Raw genomic sequence first — 14,522 nt, forward strand, 5'->3', positions numbered from 1 at the left:
CCGTGTCCAAGGGCTTCTGGAACATCGCCAGGCGGGTGCCGTGATGCCTCCCTGGGGAGCCTGTGCCAGGGCCCCACCACCCTCGGGGGGAAGAGCCTTTCCCTAATGCCCAGCCTAACCCTCCCCTGGCACATCTCCCTGCCATCCCCTCGGGGCCATTCCCTCGGCCTCCGCAAGCAGAGGCGGGCGCGTGGCCGCAAGGTCACACAGGGTGAATGCACAGGGTGTGCCAGGCTGCACGCGACCCCCGGGGTTTGCGCACACACACACGCATGTGCGCCCATACCTGCGTGTGTAGGGTGGTCATGCACCCGCATGCACCAGCACACGCGTCCGTGGGGAGGGCACGGTGCCTGCTGGTGCAAGCGGCTGCCTCCCCATGCGCGCACCCCGGCGAGCGCAGCCCACGGCTGTGGTGGGAGCAGCCTTTCCTCCCGCGCCATCCTGCAGCCCAGCGTAACACACATCAGGGGCGCTTCCTCAGTGGCCCCTGCCCCTAGGTTGGTTACACGTGGGCCCCACCTTCGCCCCCACACCCGCGGGGAGTTGCCTTGGTGGGATGATGCCGCATCTGCAGTGAAGCGTCCATCTGACTGCTCAGCTGCCCCTACAGGGGGCTGACAACCAGCATGACGCTCACTTGCCGCTTGGGGCACAGGCCTACTTCAATTTCAGTCATGGGGGACGATCAGAGGCATTAAGAGGTGGTGCCGTGGGCACTGGCGGCCTACTTGCATTATGGCAGCACCAATGACTGCGCCCCTCTGGGAGCGCCCAGTGTCTGCTGGGAGCACCCTGCAGGCACTGGCCCTGCGGACAGGGGCAGCTCCTGTATCCCCTGGAAGGGGCTCGTGTGACCCGGAGCCTGCAGCGCTGTGGCAGAAACAGGGGGGATGGTTTCAAACCCACATAATACTGGAGGATACTTTAACCACCACCTTATGGTTTCTCTCCAGTCAGCTACTGCTGCTGCAGGTGTTCTGCCCTGTCTGAGCTATTGCAAGGTTATGGGACAGGGGAAAACCCGGGCAAGCCCAGAGCAAGCCCAGCTTTCCCACTGGGGGATGAAACCCCCACCCTGCTCATCGGTACCTTGAACAATATGATGCTCAGAGGCGAATTCACAGCAGCTGTCAGATCACAGCCCCGGTGTTCCCTGCTCATGCAGCAGCTTCTGACCTCCCCTGGGTTATGGTCCCACACATGCTGGGTTTAATTTCTTTTAAAACATTCTTTTGCAAAGCCCAGGGATCATTTAGTGGGAAGCCACAGGCTGGTGGAGCCGGTCCCTCACCAAGCATCAGCTCAAGTCAGTGCTTTCCCCGAAAACCCAGCTTTAATCCAACACCTAAATGTGTTTGTAAAAAGATTTGCTATAAAAGGAAGGAAAACTGACTGCAATGAAAAGCCAGGAAATGCATTTAATTGCTGATAGTTAGGCTACGCAGTCAGAGTCCTACAGTCATATTTATTCCTTCAAGAACAAAGTGCCTTCCCTGGAGGGACCCAAGCTTTGCTTTTTGTGCATCTGTTCCGCTGTTAGAAATCTCTGCCTTTTTTCAGGGGGGGAGGAGGGGAGGGAAAATCAGACATTGTGGGGTTTTCCTTTAAAAATTTGTCTTTCTACGTGGTACAGGCTATTCCTATAAAATGTCTCATTTTGTTACAGCATATCCAGCAGAAAAACATATCAGCCAAACACTTGGCAGGAGCCAAGAGAGATAACCAGATGTGCTGAAGAGCTTCTGCTATGACCCCTGCTCCCCTCGGTTGCTCGTCCGCCGCTGCTATTCCTTGAAACCCCACCAAGGGCTGGTGCCAGTCTCACACGAACCGATGCTTTCAGCGAGACTGGTATTGAATTCCCGGCTAAACCAGTAGCGTCACGTCCCCATCGGGACCACAGGCAAACGGGAGCCAGGCCTGGGTAACGGTAACAGTGCCAAATGGAGCCGTTCCTCGAGTTAAAATCACTCTGGAGAGCTAATGATGCAAGATGGGAGTGGGACTGATTTTCTACTGGGCTGGAGATCTTGCATCATTTTATTACTTTTGAGGTGAAACCTGGATTCTCCAGGAATTATTGCTGCCTGGGCACCACACTGATGACCTCAAGCCACCCCAGTTGCACCGTGAAGCTGCAAACGCCCCAAAAGCCACAGCAGGAGGCTGAGGCTGATGCTCCCAGGGCAGCTATACAAGCTGTAAAGGGCATGTTACGCAGATAGCTGGGAAGGGAAAGATCAGCTGCATTTCTTTTACCACCAATTTTCCAGAGCTGCTGCTCTGCTGGCCACTGGGCCAGCTCCCTCCCTGGCAGTGCTGCCTGTCTGCCCAGCACCTGTGGCTGAGCACCCGGCTGGCTGGCCGGCGAGTGTTGGCTGTGAGCGCTGGCACAGGTAGCGTGAAGCATTCAGGGACCGCCAACAGTGCTTCTACCTGGTCGGTAAAGCCCTCGATATTGCCTTACAGTTGTAAAAAGTGATGAGAATGGCCTCCTGGGACTCAGCCTGTGCTCCGCAACCCTGGAGCTGAAGTGGCTCCTGAAGAAGTGGAAAATATGAATGCACTGAAAAGCTCAAGTTTTATTTGATACAAACCAAATGTCATTAGAGGAACTGCCCTCTGCTCACTGCCAGGTGAGTTTCAGACCCAAAATCCTTCCTTGTAACTTTGTCAAGACACCAGAACTCCTACGTCTGCCCTTAGGGTGTGTAACGCACACCAGCACTAGTTTAGTGCTGAGGGAACTCATTAACAACCTTTTTGTGACCATACAGAGAATGAAAGACGCTGTCTAAATGTGCGATGGTACTTCTCTGTCTGTATCCTGTCAGATAAAAATCAGGCAGGGACAGGAGTGCAGAGACGAGCAGCTGCAGGGCATTTTACTCCCTCAGGCTCCGGGAAAGGGCACCTGGGTCCTGCAAAACAAAACCCAAAGAGAGCGCTGCGCCCGCCCGTGCCCCGTCCTCCACCACCGCATCCACTCGCTCTTCTCCAGAAGGTGAATAACACCCCTCGTCTGACAAGACAGAGCACACCACGGCCGCCTCCCGCTTTACAGCGCAAGCGCCAGCGTGAACGCTTCTCCAGGTACCAAGGGGCTGCCTGGTTTCCGCAGGTCCTCCAAGCAAATACCCTGCATTAACGATGCTGGGGTGAAAGGCTGCAGTGTGCGGGACCAGAATTTAAAGGGACACTCAGGAAGTGGAAACTCAGCGTTCACACCATCGCTGCGCCTCCTCTGCCCCTGTTGAAGCGGTATCCGATGCCTCTTCTGCCCTGTGCTTCCCTGTTTCTTCCCCCAAATAAACGCAGCAGCAAAATGCCGGGACAAGGTGTTCATGCGAGGGCAGAGGGAGAAAGATAGATCTTGGTTTACTCTGTGCCTTTTTTCCTGGACCTTAGAGAAATTATTTAGCATTTCCTGTGCATCTGTTTATTCACCTGAAAAACTGAATTAATACCTACTGTTCTAAAGCATGAGATCCTTACACTGAGATTTATGACAGGCATTTATTAGGCACCTATTAGCACTTTACAAGGCTTAGACGGAGGCGCTTGATATCTCAGCAAGAGGAACGCAACACCTCTTCTGCTGGGAGGTGCCGTGTAAGTGCAAGGGACTGTAACTGGTACGGGGGGATCTCGTGACCAGCCTCTGGGCTTCCACCCATCCTCTGGATGACACAGGCCGGCAGGGAGCCCCTGTGCGCTGGTGCGTGCTTAAACTGCCCGTGGAGCTTGGGCTGCTTCAGTCGTCTCGCGAGCGGGGCTGACGGCAAGTTAACCTACGTGGCATAGCGAGTTAACCCCCATGGCGCCGGGTGAAGGAGCTGCTGGCCCCAGCGCGGGGGGCTGTTTATCCCAGTAACCTCCTGCCATGGCAGGAAAAGCTGGTGAGTCAGCTGCGAGCAGCCCTTCCCCAGGGTAACGCACATCTCGTGGTGCGTGAAGAGCAACCCTAAAGAAGGGAGAAGCCTGCTGGGTTTGACAGCCTCTCAACGGATTCATGCCGAGAAAAAGGCAAGTAATGTTTCTCACTGAGTCAGGTGAATTAAACATTCACATATATTTGCTGAAAAAAATTATATACATCTGTAGCAAGGCTCTGCCAAGTTTGAAAGTTAAGCATCATCTAGTCACTAAATTAAAAAAATAAAAATCTGACTTTTAAATCTTTTTCTTTTTATCCATGTTCAAGAGCACAGACAGTTTATTTTGATAGCACATTCAGTGAAGAATGTATGTTTGTGTGAGTAGCCATGAAAACCAGTGAAAGTTTGGCATTTGTTTTGGATATGATGGAAAATAAGAAGAAGCCACTTACGCCTTACAGTCTAAATAATCCACAGAGTATATCGGGTTGCAAAAGGGTCACAAAGTAGCAGTCAAAGAGAAGCCTAAACACCCAGAGACGTAGCATACATGTCTGACAGGGAAGAACAAGGTATAGAGCATGCTGGCTAATTAAATAAATTTCACTTTAAACCCTGTTCCTTACACGTGTAACCCTGGAAAAACCATCCCGTAACAAGAAATGGACTCTGAAGAGATTGCTGTATCCATTCACAGTAAGGCTTTGAAGATATATGAAGTTTTATAGCATTTGTATTTTAAGGATTTAGGGCAAGTACATGTTCTTCTACTGAATAAAAAGAAAGTTAGTACTTAAAAGGTTCAAAAATATATCAATCGTGATTTTTTTTTACATAAATAAATTATATTGATTTTGGATTTAACAGCTGAAAAAACCCTTTCTGCTTCCACTGGAGGCAAAACTGAACAAAATGTTAGTTAAATAGAGATAGCAGCATTTCTAAGAAATCTGTCGATAGTGATACAGTATCTATGCTACAAGGATGTTATTAAATAGAACACATTTAATTATCGGGGGGTTGCATTATGATTGGTTACATACTTTAAAAAAAATCATCCAATCCAGTAAACTGGGAATAAATTCCATGAAAATATAAACCAAATGCTTTTTAGGCCATGGGTAACAGACTTCTTTGAGATGCTAATTTTAAAATGTACATAATTTATAATCCCAAATGTATAAAAGACAATGACAAAAAGCATCATAAATAAATAATGCAAACTGAAATAGTTATGTCAAAACATTTGGACCATCTGATAAATTAGCAAAACTGTAACAGAAAATACGTAAAAAATACAGTAAATTGTGACAACCAAATGTGAAACCGATTACTAGCACGCTCCCAACTCCCTCACCAGCCTGCCTTTATCTCACTGCTGCACCACCGTGGGTTTATTTCAAGTCTCAGACCATGAGCTGCAAATAAGAACAAGCCCAAGTGAAAGAAAAATTGAACAAGGAGTGAGGGGAAGGAGAAATGAGTCGAGTTGCCTGTGGAGGTGTCTCAGTACCCAGAGCTGCGGGGGGGCCGATGGCATTAAAACCTGTCCGTTTAAAACGCAGACGTCGAAATAATTTGCCAATGGGGGTGGGACTCGGAAACACTGTTCAATAGCAAACGGAATGGAGAGAAGAAGCCACGGTCATCTCTTCACAGTCTAATGTTAGAAAAGAAGAAACTTAAGCTCTGAAAGTCTCAACGGTCCTTCTTAGAGGAGTCCCCGAACAGGAAAGCTGGCCTACAGCCTTTTCCTTGTTTGCTGAAAGGACGTTGCTTCTGGGGTAAGGAGTGTAAAATACAAAAACTTAAAAAGCCTCAGTGTTCATATAAAAGCATTAAAATCAGTGTGGCCTGTTCACAGCTGGAAAAAAATATACCTTTACAGCACTTCTAATGCCATAGATGAGAACTAACGCCATAGAGGAGAACTGACCACTAGCAGAATGATGAAGAAACTGGTAGCTACAGGTACAGTAATCCCAAAAAATTCATGCAAGATGTGCAAAACCTTTCCAGCTCAAGCTGAAAAGTTCTTGTAGCTATTGAGGAAAGGCAACTAAACTCCACTTAATGTAAAACCAAACTTTGGTTTTAAACAATATAAAAGAATGTCTACGTCATACTTTCACTCGCTGCAGTTTGTCTCCAAACCTTTGAGGTGGGGCTGATAAAGAAATTGTATCACTACCAGTAATGCTTTTTCCTTTCAAAGAAATGAATATATGCATTTTCAATCATTAGTTATATACTTCTGTCTATACTACTATTCTAGTAACCATGATAAAATAGGGAAATACTTTAAATCAAAAATACACATTAGCACTTACTATAGCTGTGCTTTTTACCCCCAAATACAGGCTTTTTCATTCAGTGTCACTGTAGACAGAAATACCCTTGTCTGTGTGTAGACCAAGAGGTACAGACTTTTCTTTTGCTCTTGTTTTTTTTGCTGCTTTTTCGTCTCAAAGCAGTGAGCAATTCTGGGGGGGTGACCGAGTACTGGATTTGCTATCGTCGGCTGGGATGAACGACTGGAAAAACAGAACGAGAATTCGGTGCCTCCCATACTAGCTAGACAACACTGTTTATCTAATAAAGTGGCAAGACCCTGCAACTATTAACATGTCACCAGAGTTTTTTTTTCTGACAGGGAATTAGGTAGATAATATTACTCATGGAAACACAGGTTTATGAAGGCGGAGCGGGACAGGAGGGTAAGTAACAAAGAGTTTATGGGATAAGAAACTCACAAGCCACAATCTTTTTGTGTTTTTTTTTTTTTCAATGAAACAAAAGTTCTAATTGGTATCGCGAGCCGCTTCGCGCTCCTCCTCTGCTGGTCCGTCCTGCTCTTTCTCTGCTGACAAAGGCCGTGTTTGCTCTGTACAGTTTTGACTGTTTGCAGCTTCTTTTTCTGGCAGCGAGACAGTTTCTGGCTCTGGGTTTGCCAATTCCCCTTTCACTTTCTTTCTCTTCCGCTTCTGGCTTTCCAGATTCGCTGCCTCTGAGTGCCTGGTTTGCTGTATGCTGGGCAGCGCCATGCCGATGCCAGGGGAAAGAAACATTGAGGGATAGATCAGTCCAGGAGACATCCCTGGGATAAGAAACGGGTTAAAAGCTACAGCACTACTGGTAGTTATTGCGGATTCTGTCTGATTAGAAAACGAACTAGGACCAGGCTTGTCTTCCGAGAGAGTTTCTTTTTTCACCTCCTGGCTACTCTGTTTATCCTCAGTAGCTTTCTCTACATTGGCTGTACCACTTTTTGTTGTGCTTGTTAACGAAGTCGGAGCACTTGCAGTACAAGTAGTTGTCATGGGGGGGTTGAGAAGTCCTCCAACGCCAAACATCTGTGGTACGGTAGCCATGCCCGGCAGCATCATGGGCAGCATACTCAGGGTGCTTTTCACATCCTCGCCGGCAGGCACTGCTGCAAATCCAGCAGGAAACCCAACCAGCCCAGTCAGAGGGATCCCTTGCATGTTTCTCATATTCTGAAGTCCTACTAGATCCATCCCAGCAATCAGTCCGTTCATGAACAATGGTCCCATTCCAGAAGAAGAGTCTGCTATGACGCCAGGGCCTTTAATGAGTTCGCTTCGGGGCCTCCTCCCCCTCCGTCGGGGCCCCGCGTCTCGGAGCACAGGCTCGGTTAGGATGCGATTGAATTTGCTTTCCGGTAAGTAGCCCTGAAAACGAAACACACACAACAGAGAACACCCGGTAGTTATTACTGCATCAAAGGAAATCTGGCTTCTCTGTGCTCGCATCTGCATCCCAGATGGTGTCAGCACAGAAATATTTGCCTACATGATATGGAATTTGAGAGGTACACACAACTTTTCCCCAAGGGATGCTGCCAAATGCAAAACACCCTCGCTCTGCCCTGGCATGATACTGCAGCGTCAAAGCGCCCAGGGAGGAAAGGAGGAAGCACGTTTTTACCCCGCATTTTCCCCCGAGCCCTCAGCATCGGCTGTTCACAACACGAGAAGCACCGGGGCAGCTCTGCATCAGATGCCAACTTAGCTCCCTTCCCAGCTTTAATTGTGGCTTCAGCAACAGGTGAAAAATCGTGTCTTTTAGATGCGAAGGGAAAAATTTTCAATGCTCTGCAGGACAGCAAAGCTGCATGGGATGACACACAGAGGGTGGACACGCTATCTGAGGAGCTCCCAGTTAGAGCTTCACTGAGATGCCAGGAAGGTTATTCTGAGCATTCAGATATGGGACCAAAACCCAGCGGCCACAAGTGGGTGAGACTGCCCGGTTACGCAGGGCAGTGCCAGGGGATCCATAGCGCAGTTTTAAACTCCAGCATCCTCATCACAGACATTTAAACATTTCCCTTTGTGGCTCCCTTGAGTTTTGATATCGCCATTCTTTGAACCATTTCCAATAACTGATTTAGGTAGGAAAAGTATTTCCCATTGACACCTGCAGTGCAGAAATTTGAATCAAATGACCCTGGCAGTCTATACAGCACAGCTGCTGCCCGAAGAGGGAGAATCTTCTGCTCTGCTCCCACTGGCACGTGGGAAAACCTTGCTTGGGACCATGACCATGCCCGGGCTCTGCAGGGCAGCTGACCCCAGGCTCCCCCCTGCCCAAGCGCCCAGAGCAGCCGGAGGCCCCTCTGCATGCACGTGCCAGGATGGATGCACACTCGCCAAAAGCAAAGTGCTGATGGGGCTTGGGGGTGCGAATGCTAATGGGCATGCAGCCGCTGAACCAGGGCACGTGAGCGGGTGCCCGGGGCGGTGGCCAGGCACACAGCTACTCCTGCTGGCAAAGAGACCGTCCCCTGCAAACAAAGGCACAGAAGAGCCCCCAGCTCGCACAGGTGCTGGCTGCCCAGACAGGCTGCTGACGCCAGCCTGAATGTGGAGCTGTTTCCTGGTGAGTAGGACAGACCATGCCAATCTCCAGCGCTAATTAAAAGCAAATTTGAGAGCAGTACAAACCTCTAAGCCAATTGATTCCCCCTCCAGCCCCCTGCAAGGGCATCACACAAACCACTGAAGACACAAAAACAGGGAGCAGGCGAGAGGAACCGTAGGGAGAAGTCTGGATGAGGCCAGCCCGCAGGGCAGGGGAGGGCGATCTGGCAGCGCCTGTGTGCCAGAGGGGAGAGCACTCCTCCTCCACAGGCTCTGCCACGCACCGGGGCAGGGACTGGCGAGACAAACAGGGTGAATGAACGCGGTGAGGTGAGGCTCTGTCCTGCCCTTCTCCATGCCAGTGTCTGAGCCTTCAGGCCTGGTGACCTGCGGGCCTTTAGCGGGCCCAGGGCTGCACAGGCAGAGTTTGCAGGAGCTGATGAAAAGCCTCGGCTGAGGGCGTTTTTGAAAATTTGACCTGCGAGAATGTGTTTTGTCCACTCCCTGCTGCCCAGCACCTGGGGTGGATTACTGCTCCTAGGGTGTTTGTCTTGCCCCTGCTATTTCTAAGCATCCCGAGGCTTTCTGGACAGTCACCCTGGGCTGCTGCGCCCTGTTCCCAGGGCACTGACCCTCTTCTCTCCTTCCCCTGGCTGCGCCGCTGAGCTGTGGCAGGCGCCCAACCTCCCTCTCTGCCATGCGAGTGCCCCGGTGCTGCTGGCCCCGCTGCCGGCCCTGCAGCTATCCCCTCCCGCGTGCGCAGCTGAGGTCCTGCCTCGCAGCTCCCAGATCCTCACTGGAGAAAGGTTGTGGGGATGGGGAGGGGAAAGAAAGATGACATGATACAGATTTCTCCAAAAGCTCTAACTTACTGAAAGCTTAACAATGTCAGCCCAGTCAGCTGCAACAGCATACTCCAAGTTTGCATCAAGCCACCTTGGCAATTCCTTCAATGCTGGTGCCGTGGCTCCCCCTAACTATAAAACACAGCAGAAGGATGACCTCTATTGCAGAAAGAATTATGTAAAATAATACAAGAAATACGATTACACTTCCCTTAGCTCCTTGCTTTGGGCTGCAATTTGGCTGGGGCAGAGACTCTTCCCTTGCTGCACATCTTTGAGGGACTCAGTATGCACCTGCTGCCTCCAGGCACACAGTTCAGGGAGAAAAGGCAAGTTCAGCCTTTGTGGCCCGTCCCATTGCCCTCCCCACGAACAAGCGATGGAGACAGAGCTTCCACAAAAGCCCTGCTCAGAAATGGACAAACCCACCAATTCACCCAGGCCTTCAATGCCCATCGTGGGTGTAACAGAGGGAAACACAGATGTGGCTGAAACAGCCTCTTTCTTCCTCACTCTTTAGTTTTGGTTTTAGATATGATTAATGTCACATCACCTTCTGACCTAGTGCAGTCCCGGGTGTATTTAAGAACTGAATTTGGGTGGAAACTATCCCTGAACATCCCTTCTCATTCACAGAGGTGAACATCAGTGCCCTGGAGATTAAACTGCAGACAAGTAAATCCATGCTCCTTGCTCAGTAAGCAAGAAAAAGCCCTTCAAACCCCCTACTTCCTGCATGCCCACCACTTGGACGGGTATTGGTATGCCCTGCCTGCACCTCATAAGGAGGAACAAAACGAAGATATTTGCATGGCAATATTAAAATTTGCGGCCTATTGCAGTGAATTCAAGGGGAACAGTCAAATCCAGAATGGGAAGCACCAGCCAGGGCTGTGCTGATGATGGCTTTAAAGCCAAAGGCTGAATCCCTTTGCCATTGCGGCGCCTGTGTACCCTGGCAAGGGTGAACACTCAAACTTTCCTTATTTCACGTAGAAAGTCACTTATTTAACAGGTCTGTGTTCCCTTGGGCACATATGTGTCACAGGATAGTGTAGAAGAGTGACATCTTCCAGACTTTTGTCCCATCCATAGGCTTCTCTGGATTAAATCCCCCTCCAGGTGAGCCTGGGGTCTGCTAAGCATTTCAAGACACCAAGGGCAGACAGCAGAACAGGCCTTTGCTTACCCGCCGTCCGGTACCCTTATGTACCACAGGCACCCGCTCCTCTCCCGTGAGTGAGTTAATGTCCAATTTGCTGGGGTCCTTGCAGCGTTGCCTCCTCTGCTTGGGCTTGTCTGAAAAATTCTGGAGCGCAAAGAAGACAATGATAATGAGACTAGATGGCTTAATGAGCCTGGATGGCTACAAGCCCTGCAGGAGAGCAGCACAGATGAACTCCTGAAGAACAGAGGGTCCCTGCAGACTTGGGCGGGAGCAGTGCAAGCGGCACAAGCTGGTCTCTGCCAAAAGGCCAAATCTCAAACGAGAGTGATTAATTTGCAGGTAGAAAGGGGTGTTCAGTGTACCCTGCTTAGACTGCTCCAGCTCTTTCTAATTACCCTCCAGTCCTTACAACTGTAACCTGCTGCCAATTCATATACGTGCATCTGTAAATGGGGCGCTAACTACAGCTAGGAAAGAAAGTGAGAACCGATCTGTGTGTGCCATCTCGTGTCAGTCTGATAGAGCTACCTGCTCTCTCCAGCTCACCTGTGCTTTGTTTTGCTCCCATTTCAGCTGTTCTCACTGCAGGGCTGCTGCACCATGTTTCTTTGGGATCAGAGTCCTTCCCGACCCACAACTTACACAGCTACAGCTGAGTTCTTGCACACCTGAGTGTGGTGCCAAGCACTGAGTCCCGGTGTCAGTGTGCCTGCAGGGATGTAGCATTATAACGAACTGCTGCAGGCTCTGATTCCTGAGAGTCAAAGAAAAGACCCTGAGCTTCACCTGCCCTTCAACAAGATGAGCTGCACAGTACCCCAAAGCAGCTGTCAATCCGTCCTACCTGGAGAGACGACACCCACCCTCACAGGGGAAATCCTGGAGGGCTGGCCCAGGGCACTGGAGGCTTGCTGGGAGCAAGAGGTTCACCAGCAGCATGGCCAGACTGGGCGAGCTCCAGTAAGCCCCCATGGAAGGCAAGGGTGATGGAAAGGAGCAGGAAGGCACCTCCACACCTGCTCCATCATCTGACTGCTTTTTGTCGTGCTCCTGGGAGTCTGGCCTTGGACACAATGCTGCATGTATCTCCAGACTTTGAAAAGCAAGGGCTGTCCTGTCCGAGCAAATGCTGGGCTCCTCATCTCTCATCTCTAACAAGCTCCAAAACCTTAATGGCTTGCCTGTTCTCTAAGCTCTAGGGCATCTCTGCTTCAGGCACACAATCCTCCAGGATCAAGACGCAGAGTCTTTTGTGTATTACCACCACATTTTTTCCTCCTCTGTTTTACAGCCCATGATCTGCCTACCACATGCTAAATAAGCTAAAACCTGGAGCAAACCAATCTGTGAAACCAAGAGGTGGATGCTTATCAGATGGCAAGAAGAATCACACAGACTTTGCACCCCACTCTCTGCCACTCTGCTTTCTGACAGCACCCGCAGCCATGCAACCGCAGCCTTTTGCAGTCTGCAACACAGCCGCGTCAGTCCAGTTTTTACATAGAGGAGGTCTCCTCTTGTCTGGGAACCTTATCTACAACAACAGCACTGTCTAAAATGATCCCAGGTGAAAGGGAGCAACACAGGCAGACCTTGAGCATCCCAAATCTCTTTTCCCATCTCTCCCCATCCCTGGCACTTCTGCAAGACATTGGACTAACTGTGCACCGGACAGACAGATGCACTGGAGCTGGAGAATGGACCTTGGGGCAGGAGGACACAGCTCAGGAAGTGCCTTTCACTGCTGTACAGGGAACCGTGCCCGCCTCCCAGAAGTAAGGTGAACCTCCCAAACAGCCCTGCTGAACGCCACAAGCCATGGGACAGGGGAAAAGGCTGCATTTTGAGACACTCCGTGGAAGCACTGAACTCAAGAGCAACCTCCGAAAACCTAACACAAAGGGCAACACACAAGGCAGATACACACACATGTGCCACCACAGACCACCCTTACTGTGCCAAAGCTGGGAACGTCGAGTGTGTAGTCAGACTGCTGACGGAGCCAGTCGAGGAGACTCTTATTCGGGACAGCCTTCTCTGCTTGGCTGCCTGCAGCTGGGACTGGCTGTGGAGTTGAGGTAGCAGCAACCGGGCCGTCGGGGAGGGGACTGTTCTGGGGGGGCTGCGGCTGGTCTTCCTGAACATCCTGACGTGGAGGGAGGAGCAGGGAGAGCCCATCAGCAGCACATAGTGATGCGTGCGCACCCAGCTAAGCAGAGCTCCCAAAGCAGGTCATCTGCTCCCATCACACAGATTAATCCGTATATTCCCAGTGCCTGTTCCTTAAATCACCAACCACCACCACATTACACTTCCACTCAGTTTCCAGGACTGGTAGCATGGAGGGCAGAGAGAGCTGGGGGATGCTTCTGAACGCACCTGGAAACACCCTAATCACCAGGAGGGCCAATTTTCCCCCAAATCACTCCTAAAAGTGGTCTAGAGGAACTGGTCTTGCTCCCAGAGCCCCAGTCTTCTTTGAGTGATTCCAGGGTAGAAGGAGAAAGGGTGCAGCAGGCTCTTGGCCACAGCTTCAATGCAGCCAGGGGCCCTTCCTCATGTTCTCTAACCCTAGACACACCCTGACGTGGGACAGCTGCTTTTGATAATGCTTAGCAGGACTCAGGCACTCCAGGCAGAGTGCTGCAAGCCAGGGGGAAAACTTGTCTTCCCACCTGGAGTAGGATCTGCTCCTGCCTGCTCCAGCACAAGCCAAGCTGTCCTGGAGGAGGTCCCGCATTGCCATGGGCAGCAGAGCTTCTAGGGGAGAGGTGGACCATGGGACAAATCGTGCTGACTCCACTGGGGCCATGTGAAAGGGGGAAGCATCAACGCACCTGCAGCCTGGTTGGAAGAGGCCTCTCCTTCAAGAAAATGAGGTCCATCCCTTCTACATTTTTTCTCCTGCCCCGTCTCCGCCTCATGGCAGCATCGTCTCTTCGGAGGCTGCCGTTTACAATTTGTCCTGTGACAGGATGGATTAACCCTGCCTGGAGGATTCCAGACAAGTCCATGCCCAGGGAGCCCTGGAGGGTGTTCACAGTCCCCAGTTTGGGCATGTTTGTGTTCAGGGGGAAAGGAGAGGAGTTCCCCGGGGACACATCAGAGGTTCTGGACAAGTCCACCGCTGCATCGCGCCAGCCGTTCAGCACAATGGGTGGATGAGCATGGGTTGCTGCTAGCTGCTCCAAGCTCCTCTGTTTAGCATCTCTCTCCATCTCGAATTCATAGGGCCTCCTGTGCTTCCGCTCATCCTTTGCAAAGGCAGGGGTCAGGAAACCTTCCTGTGTGTATCAAAGCCATGGAGAGGGTTACAGCTGCTTGCGCACTGCCCAGGGACCACACCTCTTCAAACTAACACTGAGCTAATGGTCAGGCTCTTCTGCCTCTCTGCAGGAGCCCTGTAGAATGCCCTTTCCCTGGGCACATCACACCTCTCTTTCCCTGTGTGAGGATGCTGCAGGAGCACCCTCACACACACTTTGATCTCCCAAGGTGCTATAACCCTGGGTGCTCTGCCAGCTGCTGGGCAGCCAGGATGGGGCCCCAGGCCAGCAGCTTCTGTCTCTGCGCTGTGTCCAACAGAAAGGGGAGATGAGAGAGAGAGCTGGTAACTGATGGGGCAGTGCCCTCTCCTGCACCCTTACCTTTGGGACACCAGGGCAGCGTCCCCTTTTCCCTCTGACCATGCTGGGTGCTCCAGTACTGACTCTGGAAGCACTTCTACAGCTGCAGGAGCTGCGAG

General features: G+C 51.0%; 1 protein-coding gene across 9 annotated transcripts in view; it reads right to left on the reverse strand.

Annotated features, from left to right (window-relative positions):
- Positions 1 to 4,596: 4,596 nt before the first annotated feature.
- Positions 4,597 to 14,522, reverse strand: part of CHD6 (chromodomain helicase DNA binding protein 6) — a 93,844-nt gene continuing 83,918 nt past the window's right edge. For 5 of the 9 annotated variants that reach the window (XM_064465089.1, XM_064465088.1, XM_064465087.1 and 2 more), the window contains 5 exons: positions 13,615 to 14,061; positions 12,732 to 12,923; positions 10,799 to 10,918; positions 9,637 to 9,741; positions 4,597 to 7,573 (listed from right to left, as the gene is read on the reverse strand). In XM_064465089.1, the coding sequence (XP_064321159.1) occupies positions 6,683 to 7,573; positions 9,637 to 9,741; positions 10,799 to 10,918; positions 12,732 to 12,923; positions 13,615 to 14,061 (1,755 nt within the window). In that variant the 3' untranslated portion in view covers positions 4,597 to 6,682. The remainder of the gene's footprint in view (positions 7,574 to 9,636; positions 9,742 to 10,798; positions 10,919 to 12,731; positions 12,924 to 13,614; positions 14,062 to 14,522) is intronic. The other 4 variants (XM_064465091.1, XM_064465090.1, XM_064465093.1 and 1 more) reach the window with 2 other exon arrangements.

This window comes from Phalacrocorax carbo, chromosome 14 (genome assembly GCF_963921805.1).
Source record: "Phalacrocorax carbo chromosome 14, bPhaCar2.1, whole genome shotgun sequence".
In the NCBI taxonomy this organism is placed as follows: Eukaryota; Metazoa; Chordata; class Aves; order Suliformes; family Phalacrocoracidae; genus Phalacrocorax; species Phalacrocorax carbo.